At 50.4% G+C, this 14,074-nt stretch overlaps 1 protein-coding gene across 11 annotated transcripts in view; it reads right to left on the reverse strand.

The window, feature by feature from the left end:
- The window catches only part of CUX2 (cut like homeobox 2), a 117,893-nt gene that overhangs the window by 29,009 nt on the left and 74,810 nt on the right, over positions 1–14,074 (reverse strand). For 6 of the 11 annotated variants that reach the window (XM_077309358.1, XM_077309356.1, XM_077309363.1 and 3 more), the window contains exons 2-3: positions 11,698–11,808; positions 9,276–9,323 (exon numbers count right to left, since the gene is read on the reverse strand). The exons of 1 other annotated variant lie outside the window; for it this stretch is intronic. In XM_077309358.1, the coding sequence (XP_077165473.1) occupies positions 9,276–9,323; positions 11,698–11,808 (159 nt within the window). Of the gene's footprint in view, positions 1–8,984; positions 9,131–9,275; positions 9,324–11,697; positions 11,809–14,074 lie in introns of all 11 variants that reach the window. 4 more of the 11 variants (XM_077309366.1, XM_077309364.1, XM_077309359.1 and 1 more) reach the window with 2 other exon arrangements.

Below are 14,074 nucleotides of genomic sequence, written 5' to 3' on the forward strand. Positions count from 1 at the left end.
CCCTTCTGAAGCCGGTTGTCCCAGGATCCAGTGGCAGGGAGTTCCTTGTGTGAAGAAGTCCTTTTTTGTTTGTTTCCTGAGCCTATTTCCCACCGAGGAGGAGGAGATGTGTCTTTGGGAAGGCCCACGTGAGTTCAGGTGGCTCTCACAGGTTTGTACGGCCGCCTGCCGGCCCGAACGGTTCCCTGGACCACCAGCTTCCACGTCGGTTGCTGGAACAAAATGTTAAATTTTCTGCCGTGTGACCAGATGCATTACAGGGCGGCATGCTACCTGAGTTCCTACCTGATTCTTGTAAAAAAAGAGGGGGGGGGGAGCGGACGTTAAATGTCACCGTGTGGCCGCCGCAATCTGGCCTTCGGTGATTAATGAGCCAGAAGCCGGCTTTCCTGCCTGAGCTCTTCCCTCCAGCTCCCTGGCCGGTTTGAAGTCTACTGTAGCGGCACTTCTACACAGGGGCCAGCAGCATCTCGGAGGCGGGGGGCTGGGAAGCCGAGTGAGGGGTTCACCAGACAACTGTCCTCAAGGCAGGCTTTGCAGAACAGCCGGAGTGTTAGTCTGGGCTGCTGCACAAAGTCCACTTAAGGTTGTCGCTGCCATTCGCTACGCCACAGGGCCTTCTTTTAAGCCAGACACTCACAGAGGAAAAGCAGATCCTGGCCTCTCCGGAATGCAATAGACCAGGGGTGGCCAAAATGTGGCCCTCCAGATGTCCATGGACTACAATTCCCATGAGCCCCTGCCAGCGCTGGCCATTTCCTGCCTCTGTGCAGAAGGCTGCAACTTGGGGGCAACTTCTGCCACTGGTGCTGTTTTCATAGAACCACAGAGTTGGAAGGGGCCATCTAGTCCCACCCCCTGCTCAATGCAGGACCAGCCTCAAGCATCCAGAAGCATCTGTCCAGCTGCTGCTTAAAGACCACCACGGAGGGGAGCTCCTTGGACACTCGATTCCACGGCTGACCTACTGTGACTGTGGGGAAAAAAATTCCTGATAAAAATTCTGCACCGTGTAAGGCCTCATGGCCAATGCTTCATGCTTTTTCACATTTCTGTAAATCCTCGTCGTATTACATTGCTTATTGAGTGCACTGACATACACGCCATCACCCACCTTGAGTCTCGGCGAGAAAGGAGGCTATAAATTATGTAAATAACATTTAAAAATTAAGAGGGAGATTATCTGCAGAAACAGCCATCGGGCGCCCAACATCAGGGTCGGGTTTTCTGCTTCATTAGAATACTTCAAAGGTTCTCTGGCTGGCCTTCTTTATGAGCCATATAAGCCAAGGGGCTGCATATCAACCCCCCCTCCAAAATCCACCCACGGTGCAGCCCGTTTGAGAGAATGAACTGCACCTTTTCTGCTCTCACTCAGCCCCCCGTGAAATCGTGCTCCACAACTGCTTCAGCCTCCCTGTTTTATACACTGATGTGTCATTAAGGTTTTTTTGTCTCTTTCCACCATGTGCACCAACTCAAGGTGAGGAAACACAACTGCGCGAGGCAACAGCGCAAGATTGATGAATTGCATTTCGGCGCTGGGTCCCTTTCATGGCTGGTGACTCTCCAGCAAAGCAATTATCACCGTAGAATGCATAATGGCCTAATTAATTACTACTGTCAGGCCAGCCTCTGTGCTATGATTATACCTTATCAAGCCAACTCTTAAAAAAATACATTTGGAAGCAAAAATATTATTGTAATTGACGGGTAAAAAGGGCTGCGCTCCCTCTCCCTCTCCCTCTCCCTCTCCCCCCCTTCTCTCCATCTTTATCTCTTTGTTGATATGCTGTCCCTGGATCAAGGCTTGGTTAAACACAAACAGATAAAAAGCATAATCGTCTCCCTGTCTAATTGCAACTGAAAAAGATCGGGACGGGCATCAAGGTTGCGCCCGTCTTTCAAAGCACCGGGCTGGCCTAAGTTGCATTTGAATGCAAATTGCCATTCGAGAGAGATAGAGAGAGAGCCAAGATGCAGCCCAAAACTCGAAGAAGCATCCAGCTACACAGCACCGGAATCCACGGCTGAACCCTATTGATAACAACACAAAAGGGGTCAAAGGGTTGTGTCCTGGGGGGAGTATCACACAAACATACTCAAGGTCAGTATTGTCTACTCAGGCTGGCAGCTGTTCTCCAGGGCTTCATGTTGAGGTCTTTCCCATCCCCTCCTGCCTGGTCCGTTCAACTGGAGATGCTGCCAGGGACTGAACCAGGTCTTCTGCACGCCAAGCAGAGGCTCCGCCCCTGAGCCACAGGCTTCCCCCAAAGGAGAGCCATTTCCCGAAGCAGCAAACCCACCGCCCTGCGGTCTTGGTGGCTCAACCAGAGAATCCCTCAGGCCACCAGATAAAGAGCAAGACTCGAGTTTCTACATGGCCAAGTGAGACGTAAGGCTTTCCCAAGGCCAAAACTAAAACAAAGCCAGAATCCGAGGCGGGATGGGGGGGAAACCAAACAGGAGCCAACCCCAATTCGTATTTAAAAGATCAATAATTTGAAACGAAAGCACAAGAATTGTAACTAAAGCGAAGACTGTATATTCAAGACACTTCATCCCCCTAAAAACGAAATCAATAGGACCCTTTCGATGCTGTTATTCCTAATAAGAGGGATAGCAAAGACCTGCAGCAAAGGCCTGCTCAGCGGGAGAAGGGGAGGGGAGGGGGATTTAAATAATTAACTTGGCCCAGGCGCTGCTGCTGCTACTGCTGTTGCGGAACCAAAGACGGACAACACTCCTTGCCCTTAGCTTTGTCCTGAGGCCGCCTGACCAGGAAAAGGAGGCTCTGCCCAGGTTCTGGGATACCAAATGCCTGAGGACGTTTGTCTCACAGGCATGCCAGGGAGGGGTGCAGTGGGGAGGGGACTCAGCTCTTAAGAGGATCCAACAGACCATGATGCTCGGATTCAGCCTGAAATCCCCTGTCAGGGACCTTGTCCCCCACACAGGGGTGAGAAGGGGGAAAGGCATGCACTGCTGCCCTGAGCACCTTCGAACAAGAGGAGCACGCAAAGGCATTGCCTCTTGGTGTCCTGGTTTAAGAGCGGTGGCCTCTAATTTGGAGAAGCTGGTTTGAGTCCCCGCTCCTCCACATGCAGCCAGCTGGATGCCCTTGGGCCAGTCATAATCCTCTTAGAGCTGTTTTCACAGAGCAGTTCTCTCAAAGCGCTCTCAGCCCCACTGACACTGACCTCGCAGGGTGGAGAGAAGAAGGGAAGGCAATTGTAAGCCGCTTTGTGGCTTCTTCGGGTAGTGAAAAGCGGGGTATAAAAGCCAACTCCTCTTCTTCTTCTGCAGTTTTCTTTAGAAGGAGGCTGCCTGTCGATCTCCGCATGTCCAGGACCCACTTTCCTTTTTCTAATAAGGACACGAAGTCCAGATCAGTTCTTTGTGCAGAGTGGGCAAGTGACCACATGCCTGGCTATGAGTCACATTCCCCATGAGATTCGGAGAGGTGTTTGGGCTGCACCCGGGGAGTCTGAAGGGCCTTCCCTCCATGTCCTGCAGAGAAAGGAGGCTGCTCGGTTGGGCCCTGGAGTTTTCTGCCTCTCCCACTTTATCTCATTCGGCTAATTTCCTCCAGCAACCTAAGTAGCAGGGGAAATTAGCCGGGAGAGATAACAGCAATGAAAGGCCATTCTGCTTTCTGCAAATGGAGATCTCGTCTGTTTTTCACTCCAGCAGCCAACAACTTTGGGGCTTGCGCTTTCATGAATCAAAGCTCCTTTCCTCAGACGCCATTGGCCTCCAAGCATGCTGCTTTGCTGCCCATCAGCATGGCTTCCCCCTGACACTAAGGTCCTGTAACCCAAAAGGCCTGATTTCACAGAATCCTAGAGAGGGAAGGGGCCACGCAGGCCATCCAGTCCCACCCCCTGCTCAGTGCAGGGTCAGCCTCCAGCATCCAGGAGAAGGATGCTTTTTTTTTTTTTGAAGGAAACATGAATCTCAGAAGGGGGGGGGAGAAGAAATCAAAGCAGCTGATCCCACTTCTGAACCCCCTCCTATGCAGCCGACACCTTAATTTAATTTTATATCAATCAATCAATTTTGTAACCTGGATTTTTAAAATTCCCTTATAGAAATTTTTATTAATTATTAAATGGCTTATACGCACGTGTTTTGAAATTTGGACTGTATATTTTATACTCTGAACCATGATTGTTATTGTGCATTATCTTGGTATTGGTCGAGGACTGTAATGACTGACTGACTGACAGACCCCTTCTTGGGGTCCTGTCCCCTGCTGGCTACAGGAGCGGCTGCCTGCCCTCCCTCCCTCCCCCAAGGGGCAGCCTTCGCAAGACTTCAGGAGAGCCATCGGTCTGCTCCCTCTCTCTCAGCTCCAGCCCAAAGGCTCCCAGGTCCCTCTGCCATTCCTCACAGGGCTTGGATGGTCTCCGGGCCCCGGGGCCTGCCCCTCGGCCTCCTCTGCACCGGCTCCCTCCTTCAGGCATCCTTTGGGAAGGGAGGCCTCCGGACTGGCACAGACGGTGCTCCAGGTGCAGCCTGCCCAACACAGGGGCCAGTGGGACTATGACATCTTGTTATGCCTCCCACGGAACTGGCCATGACTTCCCGTTCAGCATCCCTGCAGTCTTCGCTCTTATAGCCCACAGGTGAGGACCAAGAGTTGATTCTCATCAAAAGGCCCCGTGGCTTGGCCCCCGTGAGCCACAAGGCGTACGGCTAAGGCACCGTTCTGGCAAATTCCATCCATCCCCTTGACAGACTTCAAGGCAGGCACAAAACATTTCACCTTCCCCATAAATACACCTAAGCTTTTTAATTTAGACCCCCCCCATCCGCCCAACAGAAAGAAAAGAAGGAAGAAGAAGAAAAAGTAGGAAGGGGGGGGAGTTTCAAATAATGACTGTAATAAATGAAGGTAATTAATTGTAGTTTGTTCCTTAACTGTCTAGTCAGCTTAATTTTACCTTTTCATCTAATAATGAGAAAATAATTTTTGTGCTCTGAGGGTTAATGATATGTAACTGCAAGAGCTGCTAATTGCATGTTGCAAACTATTCATCAGAAATCCCCATCTGTGCTACTTGATTATGTTTGCTAAATTATTGCTTTGAATTATCTTTCATAAAGCAACTTTTGTAATTAGCGGGGTTCTGGCTTTGCTCTTTTTCTCCATGAGCAAGGAGACTCAAAAAACTTTGGCCATTTCAAGCTGTCGCCGCTCCACGCCCGTCACAGGCAGCCCTTTGTCTTCTCCGCGACAGAAAATTAAAGCCGAGTTTTATTTATTTAATCAGGTTACGAGAAGAAAAGTGGCTGCTTTTCTCGTCCGCGTTTGCCTCCCCCCCAAAGGGGGCACTCGGCTGCTTTCCCCACGGCCAGCTGGGAATTAGCACTTCAGGTAAGGGGGGGGTCCCTTCCTTGAAAACGTTTTGAAAGGCTGCTGTTGACCTTCCCAGGTCATGCTTTCGACTGGCATAGCCAATGCTGGCCATTCCTTGCCAGTCAAGGAATCTCGATGCGCATGTGGCAGGGGGGGGGAGCGTTTTTTGCTCAAGAGAGCCAGTTTGGTGTAGTGGTTAGGAGTGCGGACTTCTAACCTGGCATGCCGGGTTCGATTCTCCCCCACATGCAGCCAGCTGGGTGACCTTGGGCTCGCCACAGCACTGATAAAACTGTTCTGATCAGGCAGTGATATCAGGGCTCTCTCAGCCTCACCCACCCCACAGGGTGTCTGTTGTGGGGAGAGGAAAGGTGACTGTAAGCCGCTTTGAGCCTCCTTTGGGTAGAGAAAAGCGGCATATAAGAACCAACTCTTCTTCCTCCTCAACATGAACCAAATTCCTACAGCCAGCCCTGTCTGTCTCTTCTCACCCACCCACCCCCAACTGTCATGTATAAAGGCTTGCTTAACACACACGAAATGAAGCTGCCTTCTCCTGAGTCAGACAGACCCCTGGTCCACCAAGGTCAGTAATGAGGGTTGTGTGTTCTGGCACGGGATTCGGCAATCACTGAAGGCCGAAGCGGCCACTGGCTGAAGCACGGCAGAGCACACAACCCTAGTCAGCGTCGTCTAAGACTGGCACCTGCTCTCCAGAGCCAGATCTCGCACACCATTTGCTCCCTAATCTGACTGGGAGGTGCTGGGGATTGAACCCAGGACCTTCTGCATGCCAAGTCTATGCTCTGCCTCTGAGTCAGAGGCCCCTCCTGCTCTGGGAAGCTACCTTAGACTGAATCACATCCTTAGCCCGTCATGGTGAGTATTGTCAACTCAGACCAGCAGCTGCTCTCCAGGGTCCAGGCCCAGTCTGTCCCTTCACCTGTCCCATGAGCTCCTTAACTGGTGGGATCCATCTTGGGAACTCCTGTGTGCCGAGCCAATCGTCTGCCACTAGGGGTGGGCACAAACTGGGAAAATGCGGCTCAGTTGGCGATTGCCATGCCCAGGGCAGTTGCCATGCCCAGTTCACAAGCCGTGAACTGTCACAAACGTTTAGCTGCCAAACGAACCGGTTCAGGTCGTGATGCTTGTGACGTGGTCGGAATCCCCCTCGTGTTCTAGGCTTGATTTGCTCCGGGAAAAGAATTCCGGAAGGATGGCGTCGTCACTGAAAGAGCTCTTTCCTTTCCAAACGGCAGGGAATGGGCCGATGTCTCATCCGTTGGCATGCTGCTCAACTCTTATTTGGCAGCTTGGGCCGCGGAGTGGCAGACCTTGGGGTGGCTGGCTCTTGATCCGTGGAAGAGCATTAATAGCTGACAGCTCAGACCTGGATTCGAGTACTGACGCTGTTGGCCCTGTGCAAGAGTCCCCGTTTGAGGGTGGGGGTCACAGTTCCTGCCCTGCCCGATGGAGCCATTCCCGGTCCCCGACTGCAGGCCGTTCCCTACATCTGCGCATCCCTCATTCTCTCGCGCAGGATTCTAATGACGCCTAACGGGGAAAGAGGCAGTATTTAAAAACCCTGGAAATATATTCCTATTGTTATCATTCTCTTTTATGTGTTTACGCCGAGCGTTTCGGAATGAATCAATACCGGATTGCCCTATAAATAAGTCAGCGTATCAGTAAGAGAGGGGTAATAAAATGAAGTGATGAAAAATATGGAAATCAGCTCGCATTTGTGTAAATCCGGTTATTGTTTACTTTAATATTTTCCTCCTGCCGTCATGTCGTTCCAAAGAGACAGATTTAAAAGTAACGCAACGCTTGCACGATGACAGACCCTAATGTGCGCCAGGGTCTCTCTGGGGGGCTTTGCTCTAAGCACATGAGAAGCGGCGCAGAAGGCGAAACATCCCCCCCTGCCAGAAGAATGAGCATTTTAGGAACATTCCCAAGTGAGACATTTCTCTCCTATTCCCCAACTCTGGGAAGCTTCAGATCTCTCTGAGTCGCCACCTGCACACGTATGTTAAAAGAGGGAGCAGACCCCATGAGACAGCCTTCGTCCGAGGAACGCTACGTGTGCCTGTGCTCACAATATGTGGCTGGATTAGGGGAAGCAGAGCAACATTCTGGTGCCGATCAGAGATCTCCGTCCAGGGACTGTGGGGGCAGAATGCACAGGGGAATGGCTCTCGCCCGAGTCTTCCCTCTGACCGCACCACCCCTGTGGATGGCTAGGAGGGGTCCTGCTGCTACCAGGGGACCAACAGGGTTCCACCCTGGGGTAGGGTTTTCAAGGTGAGAGCGGCCAGAGGTGGGTTGCCCTTGCTTGCCTCTGCAGTCCTCAGAGGTCTCCCATCCGTTTACTAGCCGGGACGGATGAGATCGGACTGGCCTGAGCTACTCTCTGTCTGTATCCTGCATCTGAATCCCTTGCTTCCCCGTCGTTCTGCTATGTTCCTCCCCAACTTTCATCTTCCCTCTCTCTGTCCTGTCGCTACCCCTGGCATCCACCAAGCCTCTCTCAAGTTTAACCACTAGGTCTTTTTAGCCCAGGGACAGGCTTAAATCCACAGGCCAAGAGCTGTCTGCTCCACAACGAATCTTCTCTTGATGGGGTTTTCTGGACAAGGTCGAGTTGCAAAGTTACCTACAGCAGACCGTTTTAAGATGCCCAAATTCACAGACAGTCCCTATTTGCTGGGGCAAAGATATATTTTTAAAACGCTGGTTCCTCTGGGTCAAGAATGCAAGGCCGTTTGGGATTGCCAACAACAGATGCAGATGACTAAACAGGCTGGCCTATTTGGAGACCCAAGTTCACTTCTTCCCTAAGGGCCAGTTTATATAACCAGCAGATTCACAGGCAAAATATTTCCCCTAGACTGCTTGACTCCACCAGCACAGCCAATCACAGAAAAATCCAGGCTGAATCTTCCACCCCAACCTGTTGGGTTTTCTATGTGGTGTGATGGTTAAAAGTGATAGTCTCTAATCTTTGATTCCCCACTCCTCCCTCCACATGCAGCCCGTGGGGTGACCTTGGGACAGTTCTCTCAGAGCTCTCTCAGCCTCACCGACCCCACAGGGTGTCTGATCCAGAGAAAGGAAGGGTAGATGATTGTAAGTCATTTTGAGACTCCCCCAGGTAGTTAAAAGCAGGGTATAAAACCCAACACTTCTTCTCCTACACAGTGTCCTCCTCCCACTACCAAGTTGGAGCACTGCAATAATTCCCTTCCCTGCAGCTGGAAATGAAACACTCCAGGACTTCGAATGGCTGAGATCCTTCAGCTACAAAAGATAGGGCTCTGAATTCTGCCCTAGTAGGCTGTCCATCTGCTTGCTACAAACCTAATACCTGTGAACGGACCATACCTCCAGCCCCCACAGACATCTGGGCCTTGTAATCATATACAGTCCTTGAGGGTTATCAACAGATCTTGCTGAGCAGAACGACATCTCAGGGCTCTTGGACTGAGTTAAGGAAGTCAGGAACTGGAAATACAGAGGCTGCAAGCCATAGAACTAAATGGAGTTTCCCTGTACAAGTGCAGTATGCACCTGAGTCCCGGGAGCAAGAGGGACAACTTTGGGAAAGACCATTCACCTTGTGAATTTCCACACCGCACCAAGATGGCTACTGTTAGAAGGAGGATGCTGAATCAGAGGGGCCTTTGATCCGGTTCAGCAGGAGGTTTCTGGTCTTCTTACAGAACAATGCTGGATATGCAGACTAAAAAGTCAGAGACGATCCTAAAACAGGAAACAAACTCCATCCTTTGGACCCATGCATTTTGGCACGCTCTGGCTCCCCACGTGTGTCGATGGATTTCTCGGGGTTCTTTGCAATTGCCACCCCAAAGGCCAAATGGCTACCGGGGCACAGATGGTTTCTTACCTCTGCCTGGAAGCTTTTCAGAACGGGAGCCACCATCTCCCGGACTCCCTGGAAAACAAAAGGGGGAACCATTGAGGGCCTCTTTACAAAGGATTCAGGTGTGTAGAAATGATTCAGGGAGGGCCGCATGGGCAGGGCGGGGTCTGAGCATCTAAAGTGCTGTCAAATCACGCCTGACTTCTGGCCACCCTAGCAAGGCAAGAGAGAAGCCTAAATGAAAGCAGCCCACAAAATCAGGCTGAGACCACGAAGCTCACAGGGTGACTTTGGCCCAGCTGCTCCCTCTCAGGTTCACAACGACCCTGTGAGGGACAGCAAGAGAAAAGGGAGAACTCAAGAGCCACCTGGATGCGAGTTCCTTGAAGGAAGGGCCCAGTAAAATGATAAGAGATGCAGGCTGGGTTCACTAGATCCACAACAGTGGCTTTCCAGGGTCTGCAGTGGACTGAAATGGGCAACGGGGCAGGGAGGGAGGGGGACCCAACCAAAAGACAATTTCAGTTCAGAGAGTAGCCATATTGGTCTGCACTTGGAAAGTTAGACTCAACTCAGGAGCATCTCAGAGTATGGGCAGGAGAGAGCATGAGCTTCTGAAAGAGAGAACTTCCACACACACAGGCTAAATTATGCCGTTTCCATCCACTTCAGAGACTGTATGCAGGGGAGCCAGCATGGTGCAGGGATTAAGAGCAGTAGCCTCTAATTTGCAGAGCTGGGTTTGATTCCCCACTCCTCCTCCCCATGCAGCCAGGTGGGTGACACTGGGCTACTCACAGTTCTGTTAGATCTGTTCTCAAAGAGCAGTTCTCTTAGGGCTCTTTCAGCCCCACCTGTCTGTTTTGGGGAGAAGAAGAAGAGTTGGTTCTTATATGCAGCTTTACTCTACCTGAAGGAGTCTCAAAGTGGCTTACAGTCACCTTCCCTTCCTCTCCCCACAACAGACACCCTGTGAGGGAGGTGAGGCTGAGAGAGCCCTGATATTCCTGCTCAGTCAGAACAACTTGATCAGCACTGTGACGAGCCCAAGGTCACCCAGCTGGTTGCATGTGGGGGATTGTGGAATCAAACACGGCTCACCAGATTAGAAGCCCACACTCCTAACCACTACAACACCAAGCTGGAATTGTAAGCCACTTTGGGACTCATTTGGGTAGTGAAAAGCGGGATATAAATACCAACTCCTCCTCCTCCTTCTCCAAGTGGATTTTCCATCCAGTTGCATTGAAAATGCATTACTTAGTGTGTGCGAATGCATTGTCAGGAGCCAGCTGGGAAGAGCTGCAGGGTCATACTGAGCCTTTCGGGGGGGGGGGAGGTCTCGCCAACCCCTTTCCTAGGGGTTAGATCAAGGATTCCCAACCAGGGGTCTGTGGGAGTCAAAGAGGGGTCCGTGGTCTTTTATCTCCTGCCTAAGTGGACATGGTCAGAAGCTGGGGAACTGGCTGCCTTCACCCAGGGGGGCCATGGGTGTAAAAATCAAAAGGCGGGGATGCCTACATGCAGCAAATCCACTTAAGTAGTAATAAAGGTGTGGGGAGGGAGTAAAAGAAGGATGAAGGGTGTGGATGGAGGGGGGGGGTGACAGGGTGTGAGGGCTGACCTCACTTCCAGGGGTCCTCAAAGCCTGAACATTTACTTCAGGGGCTCCTCCATGGTCAGAAGGCTGAGAAAGGCTGGGTTAGACACATGCAAGGCGTTCCCTTCCCACTGGTTAGGCAAGAGAGGGCAAGGCTTCCTTTGGAGAAAGTTGTTTACTCCCTTGATAATGGAACGTTTTCCTCTTAATTGAGATGGAAAGGGGGAGAAATGCAATTACAAGGCTGGCAAGAGGATGGGGGGGGGGAAGCCCTCCGTCGTCAAACTGATAAAAATAAAATTTATTTTGGGGAGAAAAAAAGAGCATCAACCACGAAAACAACAACAACACGCTCTCCCATCTGGCTGTAAGAGGCGAGTGCCAGGATTTCGGCAAGCTGCCCTTCAAACATTTGCTTTTTATAAACCACTTGAGGAAGGAGGGGAATCCTCCAGACCATCTTCCTGGAAAAGGAAGTGCCAAGGGACTGATCCACCGAGGTCCTCAGCGCCCACGGCCCTCCACAGTTCCCAAAGGCTGCCGGAACCCCCGCCGCATGGCTCAGTGCCTTCCAGGATTGGGACCCTGGGCCTTTTTTGCCAAAAACAGCACCACTGGAGGCAGAAATAATAAGCAATAATTGAACATTTGGAGCTATAATTTGTCTTTGTGGCTAATTACCTTCTTCTTTCCTTGTTAGTCACTGATGTCTTCAGTTTGTTTAAAAAGCACACACACAAACACACACACACACACACAAACACACACACACACACACTTCAACAGGAGGGGGAAGAAAATACGCCTACCCACCGAGTTAATTCTATAATAGGAAATATACTGTACCTCAGGTACATTTTTCTTAAATTCCCGGCTGAGTTCAATTAAATGTTTATGAGAATGCTCGCTCTCTTCCTGCCGCGCTGCCAGTTCAGAAGCCACGGAATTAAGCTCCTTCTGGAACAAAACAAAAAACAGAACGTACAAAACAAGGAAGGAGAGAAAAAGGAAATAAAAAGACAGAGTGTGCTGTTCAGCCTTGTAGGCCACATTCATACACATTTTCTAAGCAAGCTCTATTCCACAGCCCGCAAGGAGATCAAAGGTCCCAGAGGTGTTCCCAGGTCTCAGAGAAGGACCATCTTTGTCCCCATCCATCCATCCATCCATCCATCCATCCATCCATCCATCCATCCATCCATCCATCCATCCATCCATCCATCCATCCATCCATCCATCCATCCATCCATCCATCCATCCATCCACAACCTAGTAGGACACTCCAACACTAGGGGCCAGAGAGAGGCAATAGCACTCCTTTTAGAGAGTTGAAGCCAGGTTGCTGCATGCCCTCTTTCTTATTTCTGCCCCAGGTGAACCAGCATGGTTAGCCCTGGTATCATGCAAACATCCCCAGCATGGTGCCCACAGTCGCCAGGCCACCTATCGATAGGCCCTTCCCGGCACCCACCAAGTGTTTCATGGGGCCCATTGGGGCTTTTGCCCAGCACGGTTTCTGACTGGCCACTGGAGAGATTATTGGCTGTAAAGATTTGGCTGTACCGCCCCAACACAAGGTTCTTTGCAATGTGACTGAAGGCCACCTGCAGCAGCCGCTTTGAGGCTGGCTCCACCTTATGCGATGACTTTCACACCACCACCGATCCTCTGGGAAACCTCTCCCAGCAGTCCCCACCGTCTCCCAGGCTTCTACAGCCTGGGAAAGGGATCTTTTGTGGCTGGAAGCTGGAGCCCCACTTGTGCTCCGATGCTCATTTTAACACGTCATATTTGTTTGGGAATCAGGGCCCGGTTTCTTCCTTGCAACTTCAGCAGGCAGCTAATCAATACAGCCCAGTCAATATGGCCCGGCCCCCTCCCGTTCTGCGCAGTACGCCGAGGCTCAGAAATCGGAGCCGACTTGCTGGGCAGAGCTGATGCTTCCAGGATTTCAAAGGCTTGTCAATTCTAGCCCTGGGAGGAGACCGAGCTTCCTTCCCCCTGGAGATGCTTCCAGGAGCTTCCCCGAGCCTGTCCACGGTAGCTAGGGTTACCAGCCTCCAGGCAGCACCTGGAGATCTACTGCTATTGCAACTGGTCTCCAGACAAGATCAAGATCAGTTCTCCTCGAAGGATAGACTAGATGGCATTCTCCCTCCCCAAACCCCACCCTCCCCAGACTCCACCCTCAAATTTTCCAGGTGATTCCCAACCTGGAGCTGTCAACCTTAATTGTAGCCCATCCAGAAGGCCCAGCACATGCGGACTTCCTGGGAAGTCTTCACTGGGGGTCTTCAAGCAGCAGCTGGACAGATCCTTCTCCTGGATGCTTGAGGCTGGTCCTGCGCTGAGCAGGAAGTGGGACTAGGTGGCCTAGTTTCCACTCTGGGATACTATGATCTGAACAGGAGAATTCCTAAAGGGTCCAGACTTATCTCATTGTGGGCACATTACTCCAAGACAGAGAGAACTTATTCCTTTATCTTCACCTCTCCCCCTGCAGAGGAAATCCAACTGAAAGTTGAATCCCCAGCAGGCCTGATTTACTCATGAAGGTCAGCAGAGAATAAGTGGGATTTTGTCAGCAAAGATTGCCCCCCCTCACTTCTACTCCCGCCCCTTTTTATGAATTTGTAGTCTTCTCTCTCATTTTTAGAAATTCAAACCAGAACAATAATCTATTTTGGAGAACTAACAGCAACATTTCAATTCATCTGGAAGAGGTTATCTGAAAATTTATGAACTACAAATTATAGAGAAGTAACAAAAGATTTATGACACTGTAGAGATAAACTACTGAACTGTGTCTAATTTAACTACTTCTTTCAAGAAAGCTCCAGTTTAAAACAGAGGGGAAATATCCCAAGCCGAAGAAACTACAGCAATTTGAATCTTCAGCTTTTGGATAATCTATCTTACTGCACGCATCTATGGACATCCTTCTCTGTAAACTAAACAAAAAGTTATCCCCCCCCACCCATTTTTGTGTGATGAAAAATATTTATTTAAAAGGATCAGAGCTTCAGCAATAAAGAACAATGCTATTGCTGCATACATTTTTATATATAACACTGTTTATTTTAATAACATAAGATGTGATAGTTGTAAACTCCTATACCTGAATAGAAAAAAGTATGTGGAAACAGTATACAGTGTACAGAAAGTTTGCATGACGTTTTTAGAAAGAAAAAAGTAAAAAAAAAATGATGTCAACTGGAACATG

This window comes from Paroedura picta, chromosome 13, assembly GCF_049243985.1.
Source record: "Paroedura picta isolate Pp20150507F chromosome 13, Ppicta_v3.0, whole genome shotgun sequence".
Classification (NCBI taxonomy): Eukaryota; Metazoa; Chordata; class Lepidosauria; order Squamata; family Gekkonidae; genus Paroedura; species Paroedura picta.